The 17131-nt window shown below is 41.5% G+C and overlaps 1 protein-coding gene across 2 annotated transcripts in view; it reads right to left on the bottom strand.

Annotated features, from left to right (window-relative positions):
- Positions 1-17131, bottom strand: part of DNAH8 (dynein axonemal heavy chain 8) — a 310883-nt gene that overhangs the window by 107335 nt on the left and 186417 nt on the right. For both annotated transcript variants that reach the window (XM_062187476.1, XM_062187477.1), the window contains exons 62-70: positions 16976-17094; positions 15218-15321; positions 14101-14277; positions 11316-11483; positions 10282-10497; positions 6872-7009; positions 4481-4608; positions 3293-3464; positions 477-632 (exon numbers count right to left, since the gene is read on the bottom strand). In XM_062187476.1, the coding sequence (XP_062043460.1) occupies positions 477-632; positions 3293-3464; positions 4481-4608; positions 6872-7009; positions 10282-10497; positions 11316-11483; positions 14101-14277; positions 15218-15321; positions 16976-17094 (1378 nt within the window). The remainder of the gene's footprint in view (positions 1-476; positions 633-3292; positions 3465-4480; positions 4609-6871; positions 7010-10281; positions 10498-11315; positions 11484-14100; positions 14278-15217; positions 15322-16975; positions 17095-17131) is intronic.

Raw genomic sequence — 17131 nt, 5'->3', positions numbered from 1 at the left:
CCGAGAAAGTCAACAATAACAAGATCCCCAAGGAAGCCAGGCATATGGAAATCCTGCCCTTACTACCTCACCTTAAACTTAATGCCTTATTAGTCTCCAACAGCAACACTGTACTCTGGTATATTAGGTTGCTATGCATGGCCTTAAGCTATGGGATTGCTAATTTTGTTGCTTTCTCATATGTATAAACCCAAAGCTCAGAACAAAAACCACATTCAACACTGGCAAAAGCAACAGAGCCAGAGAAATAGACGGCACAGGCGTGGGGTGGGGGTGGGGGAGGATGAGATCAAGAGAGAGTACAAAAGACAGAAAATCATCAATGTTGCCCCAAATTATGGATACAAAAATCAATAATGTACATTGGCACATATTTATCATAGAGAAGACAATTTTATGACTAGCAGATTGAACTGAAATTGTGGGCAAATTCCATGATTTTAAGATTACTTTCACTTGCACCAAATGATACATACCTGCAAATCATTTTCTTTCTCTTTTGATTTAATCCAAGTTTTGCCTTGAGTTTGTGGGTCTATGAGGAGTGGGTATCTGGTGGCCTTTGTCACAATAATGCCATTCTGAATTGAGAGATCATCCCCGGGTAGCCCCTGCAGCCCCCACTCGCCAATCTAGAGGACAGGAAATAGATATGGTTGTTCAAAAGGGAACAAGAGAGTGCTCATTAATAATTAAAAGTTCCACAATTTAAAATTTGGTTATATTTTTCCCTTGAAATACCATTGGCACTCAGAAAAAAACAGACTGGTAAATGTGAACCAAATAATAATAACTTTAAAAAAGAAATTTATAACTGCTGATTTCTTTCTTTAATAACCCCAAACTAGTGTATCCCTTTATGTTGTACAAGGGACTTTAAAAAGTTCATGGGAAAACAGAATTGAAAGACAAGTTTCTTTGGAGGAAAATAATTTTAAATCCATATGCAGTTTTTTATAACATGCATTCCATGTAAACTTTCTGAAGACCCCTAACAGGCATGCATTTTCATTCTGAGGGGAAATATTGTGAATTGATTGCATTTGAAGCCTGATCTGTGGTTAATGGAGATAGTGCATATAATGAGATGTCAGAGAAGAAGATAAACCCCTAGGGAAATGCCCTGATGCTTCCCAGTCCTGCCCCGTGGTTCCGCCCACAGGGAGTCTGGGTGATTGCAGAGCTGCAGAGACACTGGAAGAAAAGAGATGAGAAGGGATATTATATTACCAGGAGCTCATCAATGATGCTGTTGTGAATATTCCCTTCTCCACATTTAGAGGGGACTGCCAGCCTCCCTCCATGACGTGGTCAATGAAATCACCAGAGCCCCAGTGAGCAACCGCCTCCCACCTTTGCTCAATTATCCCAGGAGCTTCAAAGGCCATGATTAATGCGGAGTATCTTGTCCCCTTTGCTTTGTCAGCATCCAACACATCTCCAGTGCAAAGCATGTTCCCTGTAAGGGTGAGTTTAACATTGTTTGAATTAGAAAGGATTATTTTTTAACTTTTAAATACAGATAACATGACATCCCCCAAGGAAGCAGCAACTGGAGAGCATATTTGCAAATCAGAAAAGCAACTCATGAATATAAATTGCCTGGAAAGCATTTATTACCATGGGAGCTCTGCGAGACATACTGAAAATTGACGGCGGCACCAAATTCTCAGCAAGCAAGGTTAGTGTGATAGGAGACACTGTTGTTACTCAGTGATACCACACATGCCGGCATGCTGTTGGACACTAGAAAAGATGCTGAGAACTAGTCATCAGACAAATGCAAATCAGAACACAATGAGATATCATCCCACCCTAGTCAGAATGACTATTGTCAGAAAGACAACAAATAACAAATACTGGTGAGCACGCAGTGGGGCTATAAATTAGTAACAGCCATTATGGGAAATTGTATGAAGGTTTCAAAAAACTAAAAGCAAAACTACCATGTGATCCAGGAATCCCACTTCTGGTAAATATCCAAAGGAAAGAAAACCAGTAATCAAAGAGATAACTATGCTCCTGTGTTTATCGCAGCCCTATTACAGCAGCCAAGATAAGGCATCATCCCAGGTACCCACTGATAGATGAATGGATAAAAGAAATGTATACATCCACGGTGGAATATTATACTGCCATAAACACAGTGACGTCCTATCATTTGCAGCAACATGGATGAGCCAAGGAAGACGTTATGTTCAGTGAAATGACAGAAGCACCACATGATCTCACTCATATGTGCAAGCTAAATAAGTTAATCTCATTGAGATAGAGAGGAGAACAGTAGTTACCACAGGCTAGGAAGGAGAACGAGGAGGGGAGATTAGAGAGAGATTCGTTTTCAAGTACAAAAATACGTTTAGATAACAGGGAAGAGTTCTAGCTTTCTGTAGCATGTAGAGTAACTAATTAACAATACTTTATTGCATATTTCAAAATAGTTAACAAAACAATAAACGTTTGAGGTGATAGATATACTAATACTCCCTAGAAGAATTATATACTGTATAAGAATCAAAATATCACAGTGCACCCCATAGCAGACATGTACAATTTTTATATGTCAATTAAAGATAAAAGTTGGCAGGAAGGAGGCAGGCATTTGGTGCGCAATGAAGCTGCCTCTTGGGCTGCCAATATCCCATAATCACGGTGTCTGGGTTTCAGTTTCCAGCTCTATTCTCGATTCCAACTTCCTAATAAAACATACTCTGGGAGCAGCAGATAATGACTCAAGTACTTGGGTACCTGCCAATCACATGGTGGATTAAGCTCCCAGTTCCTGGGGTAGTGAAGCAGTGGATGGGAGGTGTCTCCCCCCACCACCACCATCACTCAAATACAAAAAAAAAAAATGAATTTCACATCTTTTAAAACAAATAATAATAATACATGTTTAAAAGATGGTTAATGACTAAAATAAGGTTACTACCAGCACTTATGGTCTAATAGTGCTTACATTTGTCTAAAACGCTTGAGAGAGATTATGATTTCACAAGAGCGGTATAAATAATGGAGAGTTATAAGAAGATCTCCAAATTGGCAAGCCCCTAACTCACGAATGGTTTTTTAGCTCATAGCAGTACCATTGGATTAACCTTAAAGCAAGATTTCTTAAAATGCAAAGGCAACTCTATACCACAGAGGAAATTCTCTTTTTTTCTTAGCTCTCTAGCAGTTTCAAAGCAATCTTTTCAATTACATAAAAAAATAGGTGTACTTTGATTTTTTTCACCAGTGAGAAATAAAATAGGACCAAATTTTCCAATAGTAGTGGGACAGGAAAACTTACGGTTGGCGAATCCACCAGCATTGAAATCAGGTTCAGGTTTTCCGTGAAAGGAATTTTCCTTGCTTTCAATTCAATCTCCCATTGATCTTTCAGCAAATAGTTCCTAAATATCTGATTGAAAGGCCCGAGGTAGGAGAGGAAGCCCGTGCACAGCAGGATATCGCCTACCAGTCTGTGAAGGGAAAACACACGGCCCCCTCCCCAGTGAGCCATGGAACACATTTTTTTTTTTTTTTAATTTGACAGGTAGAGTTATAGACAGAAAGAGAGAGACAGAGAGAAAGGTCTTCCTTCCGTTAGTTCACCCCCAAAATGGCTGCTACGGCCAGCGCTACACCAATCCGAAGCCAGGAGCCAGGTGCTTCCTCCTGGTCTCCCATGCGGGTGCAGGGCCCAAGCACTTGGGCCATCCTCCACTGCCTTCCCGGGCCATAGCAGAGAGCTAGTCTGGAAGAGGAGCAACCGGGACTAGAACCTGGCACCCATATGGGATGCCAGTGCCGCAGGCGGAGGATTAACCAAGTGAGCCACGGCGCCAGCACCCATGGAACACATTTTAAGCTCTCCTACGAAGGAGTCAAAGGCATGAAGAGATGATGTAAAAAGGAACCCCACACTCGAAAAGGAATAAGCGTGGCCACATTTGGGGAGTGTTGGCAAGTAAGAAAGACCCTCTCCCAAAGCCCACAGGCCCAGAGCCTTAGCACCTGGAGGAAAATGTCTTCCCACCCCAGGCACCCTAGCCCTGTTCAGATGTGGTCTTGTGTTAACCTATTCCCTCCCTCTCTCTCCTACACCTCTCCCATTCCCACAGACACCAGCACAACACACTTTGCACGTAGGACCACCCACTGCTGCACGCTTCCAGCGTCACTGAGGAGAAGGGCAGCAGCCTGCGGAGGGCATCTGGATTGCTCTGGCCAATCCTGAAAACCCACACCGCTGAAGCACACCCAAGATTTCGGTTTCACAGATCTTTTCCACTCCGTGTCTGAGTGAGTGACTGGTGTATGCTGTATGCACTTTCCCAGGTAATGAGATTCAGCAAGGGACAGCAAGTTGGCAAAGAAGGGAGCACGGGCTTCGCCACGGGAGTGGCTGATACATTCTCTAATGTCACCAAGAGGTGGCATGTGGGGTAACGACTAAACCAAGGAGGAGGATTTTAACAGAAACCAAAGTTCATACCTATTGATCTGGGCTTTGAACTCTTTACTCTGCTGCGTCCACCTGACTTTCTCTCCACTCAGTCCATCAATGAGAGTGGAAGCTGCCTGCATCTTTTTTCGGCACATGTCAGCATCATTGAGCAAATCCTGCATTCAGAAAGCGACGATGTCTCAAGAACTGGTTTGCTTCCCCCCATTAATTTGAAAGGCAGGGAGACAGAGACAGACGTAGGTCTTCCATCTGCTGATTCACACCCAACATGGGTGCAGCAGTCAGAGTTGGCCCAAGCTGAAGCTAAGAGCCTAGGACTCAGTCCAGGTGGTGGCAGGAACCCAATGACTTAAGCCATCATCTGCTGCTTCCCAGGGTGCCATTCGCAGGAAGCTGGATCAGAAGTGGAAAAACAAGGACCCAATCCCAGGTATTCCAGTACGAGATGCAGGCATTTTCACCACTGCACCAAAATGCTCGATCAAACATCCACTGCAGGGGCTGGCGTTGTGATGCAGGGGGCTACGCCACTGCTTGTGATGCCGGCATTCCATATGGAGCTCCATATGGCTGCTCTACTTCCAATATGGCTCCATATGGCTGCTCTACTTCCAATCAAGCTACCTGCTAATGTGCCTGGGGAAACAGTGGAAGATAGCCAAGTAGTTGGTCCCTGCCTCCCACATAGGTGACCCAGATAGAGTTCTGGGCTCCTGGTTTCAGCCTGGACCAGCTCTGGCTATTGCAGGCATTTAGGGAGTGAACCAGCAAATGGAAGATCAATCTCTTTCTCTTTTTCTGTCTCCCACCCCCAACCCAGACTTTGTCATTATGCCTTTCTAAATAAATAAATAAATACTTTTAAAAATCTATTATGTTGATATATAAAACACTTAGAGTTCTCTGTATGTCTGGATTTTCTTGACATTGTCAAAGAAAACAACAGATTAAACTGAAAAGAAGATTTGAGAATATAGATTCTTCCATTAAACAACACACCACAAATATAAAACAATGCTATACTTTACGTTTGTTTTGGGAGCAATATAGCTTTTTTATTTTAATAATATATGCAGAGATTTCTTAATTTGCAAAAATAAGTATAACCTAAAAATAAAATGTGAACAAAACCATGCATATTAAATTCTGATTCATTCACCGAATATGGCTTTTACTTCATGAAGTTCAAGAAAAGCAATTTTGTGAGATAGAATGAAAGGCACATATATTAAAATAGCATTACTATTAAATATTTGCAAGACAGGATCACATAAGCAAAATATACTGTCTTACAGTTTTGGATTTAATAATTATCCTGAGTTCTTTATCATTTACAAAATACTGTCTCCCAGAGAAACACACAGCAGAAATGTGCTGTAGTCAGCTTATCCCCATCAGCTCATAAGAACCAATTGTTAATTTTTTTCAAAAGATTTGTGAACTGGGGTTAAATATAGCTCTTATTAAAAATTAAATTATATAAGCTTACAACTAAACAAGTTATATTAAAAGCAAAGGTAATAAATAATAGAAACATCACTTCTGGATTGCTTGCATTTTAGTATTATCTGTTCTCTTGAGGTTAGCTAAGCGCACTGTCTGTTCTTGGTGGAACAGTGTACAATGGTGCGCTGCTGCATATCTGCTCTCAAGTCTGCACAGTCTGTGCCCAGCCAGCTCACACTGATGGGTTTTTTTAAGTTTTATTTACTTTTAAAATTTTTTTTGAAAGGCAGAACACCAGAGATCAAGATAGAGACAGGGACAGAGAGAGAGAGAGAGAGAGAAAGGAAGAAAGAGGAAGAGAACTGGAAGCAGAGCCAGGACTAGAACTGGGCACTTGGATACAGGATGTGGATGTCCCAAGCAGCGTTTTATCCACTGTACCAAACAAACTCCATCCTCACACTGGTGGTTTAAAATCAGCAGTCATGGGAGTATCAACACCACTGGAATACTAGAAGTACTAGAAATCAGGGCTTTCCTCCTCCCACCCTACCACCTGCCATCTTCCAGAGCTGATTGTAGGACATCTATCAGACCCCCCACCCCCACACACACACACACTGACATCAACCTATCCCAACAGGTCACATTAGGTCCCAGTTTTACAGGTAACCTGAGGTCAGCTGCCTTAAATTGCACAATCAGTAAAGTGCCTGGGCTGTGTCTTGAACCCAGGTTTCTAACTCCAAAAACAGTACTCTTCATAGGACATCACAGCTTTCTTTTACAGATTCAGTATTGTTAAGAGCACACAAACAAATGTTGACCCTAAATATGTAGCCACAGGCCACGAACATGGGCATTTTCTGCTAAGTATTTTTCCATCATCTAATTGCCCAGTTTCTAAATGCAACACATAGCTGAGTGAAGTCTCAGTTTGTCATTTTGATAATTTTGTGACTTTCATCTCACCATTTTCTCATTCATTGCGCTATCAAATTTCGCTTGTACTTTATCCAGCTCAGCTTGTTTCTCATCCAGCTGTACTTGCGCCTTCGCCAAATCACCATTAGCATTTGCTAGCCGGCCTTCCTGCTTGGCCAGGTTCGCCTTAAAAGGAAGAAGAGGTGGTCTGTGCAGAGCCGTGTTCCTGCTATGAAACATTCATGATTCCGACTGGTAAACCATAATGTAAATTACAGGATTTTTGCAGTAGATGGGACTTTGGTGGTCATTCATTTCAGCGCTCCCAGTTAAGGAAGCAGAGTTTGGGGGATATTTCATTAATTTTTTTCCTTTTAATTATTAATGTTCAATGTAGAAAACATGGGGAGTACAGCAATATATAGAAAAGAGAACAAAAGTTATCTTTGATTTTACCCAGATATAATCTGTATTATGTGAAGAAGTAGATAATTGATATTTTGATTTTTTCATTTAATGTGGTAAAATTATTTTCCACATCCTTAAACTATTTTCATGAACATTAATTATACAGCTGCACAACACTCTATAATTTGAATATTTTATTTACTTAACCCTTTTCCAATTTTTATACATTTCTTCCTCCCTTCCATTTGTTAATTATTGAAAATAATTTTGTGATAAATACTATTGGATGTGTAAACAACTTGAATAATTTCTTTTTTATTTTTATTAGTATATAGAGAACAGATTTTGTGTATTTCATTGATAGAATTCTAAATTATTTCTTTGGTAAAGATTCATTAAAATGAAATTACTACAATAGTTTTTTTTTTATGTCCTACAGCACAGTAATTATCTATTTCTTTTATATTTAAAATAATTAATCACTGAAGTAATCTATGCTGAGTCTTCTGGGAAAGTTTTTGTTTGTTTGTTTGTTTGTTTTCTATCTCAATATTTGACTTATTTGAACTTAGCTCTTTTCCCCAGAAAATGTTATTTCATTTAGATTTTCTAATGTATTTACATATAACTGTAAAATTTGCTTTTTAATTAGTTAAATACACATACTTACAATTTTATGGATTTATCTTTCTCTTTTCATTTGGTTTTGTGTTTTTTCTTCTCCGTAAGATTATTAGATTCTCCAGGAACATATTTTTATAGTTCATTGTTGCAAAATATCAGCTCAGAGATTTATTCATTAATTCTGTTGTTTTTCTGTAACTCTTAATGTCATTTTTATTAGCTCTGTTCTGTTTTCCTTAATTTTTTTTTTTTTTTTTTTTTTTTTTTTTTTTTTTTTTTTTTTTTTTTACAGGCAGAGTGGACAGTGAGAGAGAGAGACAGAGAGAAAGGTCTTCCTTTTGCCGTTGGTTCACCCTCCAATGGCCGCCGCGGTAGGCGCGCTGCGGCCAGCGCACCGCGCTGATCCAATGGCAGGAGCCAGATGCTTCTCCTGGTCTCCCATGGGGTGCAGGGCCCAAGGACTTGAGCCATCCTCCACTGCACTCCCTGGCCACAGCAGAGAGCTGGCCTGGAAGAGGGGCAACCGGGACAGGATCGGTGCCCCGACCGGGACTAGAACCCGGTGTGCCGGCGCCGCAAGGCGGAGGATTAGCCTAGTGAGCCGCGGCGCCGGCTTGTTTTCCTTAAATTTTGTGTGTATGTGTGCTTATGAGTGAGGACAAACTCTATTTAACTCTTAAGCAGTATCTTTAGTGTCTTCCATACATTTAAGGGCAAACAATGTATAATTTTGGTCACACACACATCACAAAAGCATTGATAACTAGCTTATTCTCATCATTTCCTAAACAGAAGTGATAACCTTTTTAAAAATTCAACCTTCTAATTTTATTGCTTATCATTAGAAAATAAGGCCCTAGGAATTTTGCTTGGAAAAATTTAATCAAACTTTTTTTTTTTTCTTGGAATTGACTAGAATCAACTTTTGTAAATGTTTCTGGGACACTAGAAAGGAGTTCATATTATTTGCTTATACTAAAGAAAGTTTAACAAAGCAATTTAACTTTAAAAATAATATTATATAAAATCACTATATAAATATCCATTTATGCCTACTCAGGACTGGCTCTATAATCTGTAGGCCCCAGTGCAAAATTAAAAGGTGGGTGCCCGTGCAATCACAGAGCATTAAAGCAAGGGAGGTCCCTGTGCGCATACCAGCAAGCTGGCCTGCTTTCTACCAGTCCTATCCAAGCTGATAGCAAGTGTAACAATCTCAAATTACAATGTTAGTTTTCATTTCCACTTAAAAGACTAATGGGCTTTGCTTGAGGTAATTTGATAGTATTTTATTTATTGCATAAAGCATTATTATAATTAAATTTTTCACCATAGATCACAATTTTTATCAATAAAAAAATAACTCTCATGTGCTTGTTTTCTTGAGTTCTACATTCACAGTAACATTTCTCTCGCAGTATTTTTGTGTTTAGGTATATTTACCATATTTCCCCATCATTTCCCTTTGTGAAAACTCGTGTATTTTACATTTAGCTTCTATTTTTATTCTCAAAGTTTCTTCTCTAACAGAGTTTAAAGAGGTGGTCCTTTCTAAAAGGCTTGTTATGAAAAACAACAGGCCTCTGCCTACCTACTTATCTTCTGTTCTATAGGACAAGCACTTATAACTTCTTTAGCTATGGAGGCAGGGAGGGCCAGTAGGTGGGGCTCTAGAGGTAGTGTGTATGGAGGTGGTATTTTATGAATCCTTGTACTCCTAAGAACGTGTTTCTTCAGATGTGAAGGACAGCCTGGCAGGGTACAGATGGTGTGTGTGTGTGTGTGTGTGTGCGTGCACACGCACCACCCAATACTTAAGTAGCATCCTCAAGAATATCTTTTTTTTCCTCATATGTGGAGAGCAGCTTTGCCCATGATTGAATTCTTGGACCACAGCAATTATCTCCTGAAAACTGCATGTGTTTTTCCATTTTCAAGCATTTAGAACTGCAGAAAGTCTATTAACATTCCAATTTCTTTTTTTTTAAAGAAACCTTTTAAATTGTTTCTTGGATTACATATAATGTCTTCTTTCTATCTTTGAAATTTAAAATACATTCTAGGTGTTGATCCTACTTTTTATGTCTTGTTTGGAATACAAACCCCATATCCAAACTTTCATATCCAAACTTTAATGAAATGGCAAGTTGTCTTTTATGACAGCTTGATTATTATTCCCAATAAATTAATTTCCGCTGAAGCTACCAAGTTGGTTTAGGTTATTCGTCTGCATTGCCAAGAAACAAAGTATGTAACAAATGCACAAAGGGATGAGAAATGTTAAGAGGACATAGGGAAAAAGGAAAACTTGGTAACAGGATACCTACCTTTAGTGGGCTAAATTATGCCTGTCTTTTAATGGCAGTAATACCAACGAGCTATTTGATTCGACATTGATTTCCTGGGAGAAGGAGGGAAGCTGTTACCTTCAGAGGGAGCACTTCCCTATTGATGCCATAAAACGTTGCCATAGCAAGTGTCCAAGACAGCAGACCAGCCACGTTCCCACAGACTTTTTTGGCACTTTCAAAAGTGTAATCATCCATATTAAAATAGGGCTGCAGTAACTCAATAGTCTCTTCATTTATGGTGTCCTTGGGGAACTGCTGAAGGCTAAACAGGAATCCTGTTGCACTCATCAACTGAAAAATAGTATCGCAACCTGTAAGTTCTGGGAGAAAAGGCACCCTGCCTTCCTGAGTTACTGTGTTCCTCCCAATTGAAGTTTTTCAAAAAGGTAACAGTTGATTTGGTCTAAACATACAAAGTCAACCTAAATTTGTAAATTGCTAATTGTCTTCTGGTTTCCATGGTGAAAATGGAAAGGAAGAAAAATACTTAAGTTCCTTGTCTGATAAGTACATCTAAATACCACCAACCACATAGGTTTCTTTTTGGATACTGGACTGGGTTGACACCAAAGCTACATCACTGCTAACCACTGGTTCCAGACAGATTTCATAAAAGAAATACATTTGGGGTGGGTGGTGTGGCACAGCAGATTAGGCCCTTGTTTGTGATGTCCGCATCCAGACTGGAGTGCTGGGATCACTGGAGTGCTGGAATCGAGTCCTGCCTTCACTTCCAATCCAGCTCCCTGGTAATGCATATTCTAGGAGGTAGCAGATGATGGTTCAAGTACTTGAGTCCCTGCTACTCATGCAGGAGATCTGGATTAAGTTCTTAGATTCAGCTAGGCTCAACTGTTATGAGCACTGGGGGACTAAACCAGTGGATAGAAGCTAGTGTATCTCCCTCTCCTTCTCCTTCTCCCTGCCTTTCAAATCAATCAATTAATTAAGGCATTCGTCTTTAAAATCTCTCCCTGCTTACATGTTGTGTGATGGAGTTTAACTCTTCAATACACAGGGACCCACGTTGTTGAGTCTTTAATGTGTGTCCTCGGCTGGGGACACTTGATGCCCCGAGAAGACTGACAAAGACAGATGTCACTACTTACCTTCAGTGACTCGGCCCATGACGGCTTACAGCAAGGTTTTTCTGGATCCATAGTAACAGGGTCAATTTTCTTCTGGAACAGTAACAGCACACAGTCCATGATTCTCATAATAAGATGCGGTGGTTTTGCAAGTTTCCTGACTGTGGCAATATCATTTGGCTTGATAGTCTGTATTTGGGACGAGGAATCAATTTACTTTTTTGTGGAGTAGTATTAATCATCTCATTTTTAAATAATTAAGGTAGAAAACCTTAAAATATGTTTTCTCCCCAATTTCCAACATTATCTCCTCAGGGGTTTGCATGCCAAGATTCTTGCATCATGGCTCCTTGATTATTTTAGGATATTCATTTGTTTTTATTCTTTTTTTCCCGTTTCCCCCAATTACTCGGTTTGCAGGATCGCTACCACTCATTATCCACCTCCCCAGGCCCATCAGTTACAAGTCCCTCTAAAGACGACTTGCACCTGCGAAGCATGGTTCATCCCATACACGGATATGAGAGCAGACAGAACCCTGAATCTCAGAAACCTCATCTTCAGCCTCCATGCTGAGGGCTGCCCTGTCTACAGAAGGGGGAGGAGCCAGGAGATGAGAGAAGTTATTGCAAATGTATGGTTTCTAAAGATATTTTTTAAAGTTTTAGATTTTTTTAAAAGATTTATTTATTTATTTATTTATTTTTTGACAGGCAGAGTGGACAGTGAGAGAGAGAGACAGAGAGAAAGGTCTTCCTTTTGCCGTTGGTTCACCCTCCAATGGCCACCGCAGCTGGTGCGCTGCGGCCGGCGCACTGCGCTGATCCGAAGGCAGGAACCAGGGGCTTATCCTGGTCTCCCATGGGGTGCAGGGCCCAAGCACTTGGGCCATCCTCCACTGCACTCCCTGGCCACAGCAGAGAGCTGGCCTGGAAGAGGGGCAACCGGGACAGAATCCGGTGCCCCGACCGGGACTAGAACCCGGAGTGCCGGCACTGCTAGGCGGAGGATTAGCCTAGTGAGCCGCAGTGCCGGCAAAGTTCTTATATTTCATAGCTACAATTGTAAGATAACCATTCCCTCCCTTCCTCTTTCTCCCCCTCAATTCCCCTCCTTCCTTCCTTTCTTTTCCTCTATTCTTGTAAAAAACATAATTTTAGTCCACTCTTATAATCAGAGTCTTAATGCACCACTAGCCATAATTTTTTTTTTTTGACAGGCAGAGTGGATAGAGAGAGAGAGAGAGAGAGAGAAAGGTCTTCCTTTTTGCCATTGGTTCACCCTCCAATGGCCGCTGCGGCCGGCTCATCTCACTGATCCGAAGCCAGGAGCCAGGTGCTTCTCCTGGTCTCCCATGGGGTACAGGGCCCAAGCACTTGGGCCATCCTCCACTGCCTTCCCAGGCCATAGCAGAGAGCTGGCCTGGAAGAGGGGCAACCAGGATAGAATCCGGCGCCCCAACCTGGACTAGAACCCGGTGTGCCAGCGCCGCAAGGCGGAGGATTAGCCTGTTAAGCCACGGCGCCGGCCAGCCATAATATTTAACAAGTAAAAAAAAATAGACCACTGTTTCACAGGATGATAAACAAAAGCTACAGATAACAATTGAATCTTAAGACGTCCATTTCATTCCTACACATTTGGGGGAGGGGGATATCAAGAATAAAGGTTGGCCGGCACCACTGGGCTAACCCTCCGCCTGTGGCGCCGGCACCCTGGGTTCTAGTCCTGGTTGGGGCGCCGGATTCTGTCCCGGTTGCTCCTCTTCCAGTCCAGCTCTCTGCTGTGGCCCGGGAGTGCAGTGGAGGATGGCCCAGGTTCTTGGGCCCTGCACCTGCATGGGAGAACAGGAGGAGGCAACTGGCTCCTGGCTCTGGATCAGCACGGTGTGCCGGCGCACTCCGGCCACTTGGGGGTGAATCAACGGAAAAAGGGAGGACCTTTCTCTCTGTCTCTCTCTCACTGTCTAATTCTGCCTATCAAGAAAAAAAAATAAAATAAAAAAAGGTTAGGAGAAGCATTCCTAGCAGAAACAGAGGCACATTTAAGGTAACAGACCATGATTCTTCCAGGAGCCTACAATTGCCTCTGCATGGCTGGATTATGTTGTATGCAGGGCGAGAACAAGAGACAAAGTTCAAGAGGAAGACAGGACCCAGGTTACCAGCAGTGGCAGAAGCACTGATATTTATGGGGCATGTTCCATGTGCCCAGGCAACCGTATCAATCACTTTTAATGCACACATGGATCCTTCAAGCACCAGTGAGGAACTGGGATACCAATGGACCCAGGAAAGCTAAGTAAATGCACTCTAGGTCATCTAAGAAGTGGTGATCATGAAAGGTAAAGGCATATCTACCTTCCTCCAAAGCTGTGTCCCTCTCACCTCACAGCTGTAGATGCCCATCTTAGACATTATCTAAAGAGCACCGAGAGCCACAAGCAGATTTAACACGGGAGAGTGACACAATGTGGACCGGATGCCGGAGGAACCAAGACGACTCTCTATGTGATCTTAATCCCTCATGCTAAAACTTGGGCTGTTAATCACCAGCATTATTTCTTGGTTCTCACATAGGGTTGATTTATGGAATGAAACTAATAGGTTATAATAAGTGAGATTTTAAAAAACTAGAACTTAGAAAACTGAAGCCATGGAAACATTTGTTTTCCGATTTAGAGATTATAAAACACTTTAAGAACTCAATTCCATCTTCTGATTACTGGATTCCAAGTTAACTGCATGGAATGAGACGTGGCGCCCGCGAGCACTGGTGCGGGGAGGGGTAATGGTGCACTGCTCACGTTCAGGGCCGCTTCTGCTTCCTCCAGTGCAGGTTTAGCGGCCTCCAGTTTGGTCTCGGCTTTCACTTTCTCACGGTCGATTTCATCCACTATTTTTTGCGCTTTGTCTTTTACTTCCTGTACATCATTTTTTACTTTGGCTGCAGCCTGGGCACTTATTGTAACTTCTGCTAATACCTGTAGAATTGTGGAAACACGTGAAAGCAAAGAAACACCTTTCAAGCAAAATGTATAGATTTGAGCAGCAGGACAGTTATTCAGTATAATATGAAACATTAATAAAAGCAAATGTATCCCCCATCTAAGTCGTCTATATTTTAAGGTGTACAAAAGCAATTCCTCAGAGCAGTTCCTATACTCTTCTATTTTCTAAGCTTTTCATATATAAATACTTAAGCTTTCTACTCTCTAAGATTCTAGAAAATTAAAACAATTCAAGTAAGTATAATGGAGTATGGTCAGAAACCCATATTAAGTCTCATGTAATAAGAAACACAGTAAATATTTGTTGAGTGCTTATCATATGCCAGGACTTTGCTAAGTGCCTCCCCTAAGGTATCTCATTCATTCTTGTAACTGGCTAAGGGTCAAGGTTTAAGTATCTCCTCTTAACTGACTCACAGGGGAAGCTGAAAGCAGTTGGAGACAAGTGGGGTGCAGACAGAAGAACACCACACATTATCACCGTCTCCTCCAGAGGAGTGCTGTGTTGTGATTCATTTTTTAACACCACTAACTCTTCCTCTTATCCTTTCCCTCCTCAACACAAACTTTAGATGGGACTCGGGCCATCCTAGAAACACAGAGCATGCAGGGGCCTTGGAAAGAAGGCCAACTGTGACTCACAGTCATGCAGGACCTTCAGAAAGAGTTGAGGGAGAAGAAGAGAGACAGAACAGGAGAAGAAAGAATAGTCTTAGAGCAGGTCGAGGACGGACTGTTTGCCTACATCTCGGTAAAAGCTGGACAAAAATACCTGATAGTGCTTGTGAACATTACTGTACCAGAAATAAACATGTGAGATCCTATTTATTTTTAATGACACACTTCATATTAATAATTTTTCATATGGAAAAAAGATTCTTCATCAGTAGTGATGAAATAAATGCCAGCTCACTTCATCTGCTTTCACGGAAGCCACTGCCAGTTCCTTCTCCTTTACCGCGAGATCCTGAGAGAGTTTCGCCACAGACTCGCTGGCCTCCATGAGCTTATCCAGACCTTCACAAAGACACACACAGATGCTCCTGTTGAGTATGCACGTAACCCCTTCATCAACTCCCAACTCAATACTGACTCTGTAGACAGCATTGGATATGGAAAGTAACAAACACGAGACAAGGACCCATGGACCCAAAGCCCTTAAATACACACCTGTCTTAGGACCAACATCAACCCTACTTCAGAGAGCTCCACCAGCTCAAAGAAAATAGCTCTGATTCAAAAATACCATCTAGTCACCCTTAAGGGAAAGTCATAACGTTGTATTGAATGAGGTTAAGTTACCCAGAAAATTTATTTGACAAACACATGCTCTCCTTGACTTTGTAAACAGTGTGTAGCGACCATTGCTCTGCCTTTAAATCATACTGCAGCAGATGTGAAAAATGAGATGGAAGATACATTGGCACAAATGTGGGTAACTTTGCCACAAAAATGAAAATGACTGCTAAAATGTACATAACTGACTCTGAGATTTTCAACACCATAGGGCAAAATAACTGGTTAACTGAACTTCTCACATTCCAATTATGTTCTAGATAGTGGGATATTGGTAAATGTGAAACATATGTCCTAGGACTCTGATGGGGGGAGCGGGGGTAGAGAAGCATTCATTTGTGTGTTTTCCAGTTTCCATCCATCTACAAATGTTCCCATCACAGTGACTCAACCTACCAGGAGCTTCTCGGTGGCACACCAGTATATTCTATTTCCACCAAACACGTGGTGCAGAAATAACCTCAAGAACATTAATAATAGTAAAATAGAGTAAAAATAACAAAGTAGTAATGATTTAAAAAATACGTATGTCTTTGTATTTAATATAATTAATTATAAATATATGATTTGAGTTTCAATAAACAGCATATTTAAGAACCAGACCAGAAAACTGCTTAAAACTTTAGCACTTGGCTCTCCCACAAGCCAGGACAAACCAGCATCCATTCTAGTGCATGAGACAGAAAGGCTGCAAGAAGGTGAGTGCTGAGCAAAACCACCGGAGAATCGTCCCTGTCAGGGTGTTTCTGCCATCGCCACAGTGTCACAGCCCCGGGAGGCTCAGTAACACCACGTGACTAGGTTTTGTTTAGAGGAAAAGAAAAGAAGGAACGAAGGCATGATGGTTTGTTTGGGCCATATTATCTGTAGACGTAATTTGTCCCAATGCATTCTTTACCTACATACACTGCATATCCCGGACCGTTAGGAAACCACTGCCAGGAGAGCATCTATTTTTGGTTTTATTTGTTTTTGCTTCTGTTTTGGCTTTTCCTTTGTTAGAAATTCAGGAAGCGTCCACACAGCAAAGTTTCTACAGATCAAGGTAAACCATAATGAAAGCAAAAACTAAAATGCTCATCCGTTCCCAAGAGCTGGCTCCTCCCATCTGCAAACAGTGGTCCAGAAACTACAGTGACTCACGCCCAACACAGTGGACCTAGAGTTGAAAGAGCTGGGGAAAACGGGGCACTTCCGTCTCGATTTTGTTCTAACTGGAGCTTCTGGGCAAGTCAAAAGATCCTTCAGGGCATCCCTCAACATGGCCTGTAAGTAACAATCAAGAGAGTATTTCGTTTTCAAGCACAATATCCACCCACCCCAAGTGGATCACTATCAAACACGTCCCAAAAAGGTAAGATCCCACTCCTCTTACCAATATTCATACGTTCAGCTTGTTCATGGATATATTTCAGCTTCTCAGTATAAATGTTTTTGTAACCATTTATAAACGAGAGATAAGACTTAGGAGTCACGTGTGCTCTTCGGCGATATCTGAAAGCAGAGAATAAAAACAGCCACCTCTGTCATT

Source organism: Lepus europaeus, chromosome 3 (genome assembly GCF_033115175.1).
Source record: "Lepus europaeus isolate LE1 chromosome 3, mLepTim1.pri, whole genome shotgun sequence".
NCBI lineage: Eukaryota > Metazoa > Chordata > Mammalia > Lagomorpha > Leporidae > Lepus > Lepus europaeus.
This window is presented reverse-complemented; position numbering and strand designations above follow the sequence as displayed.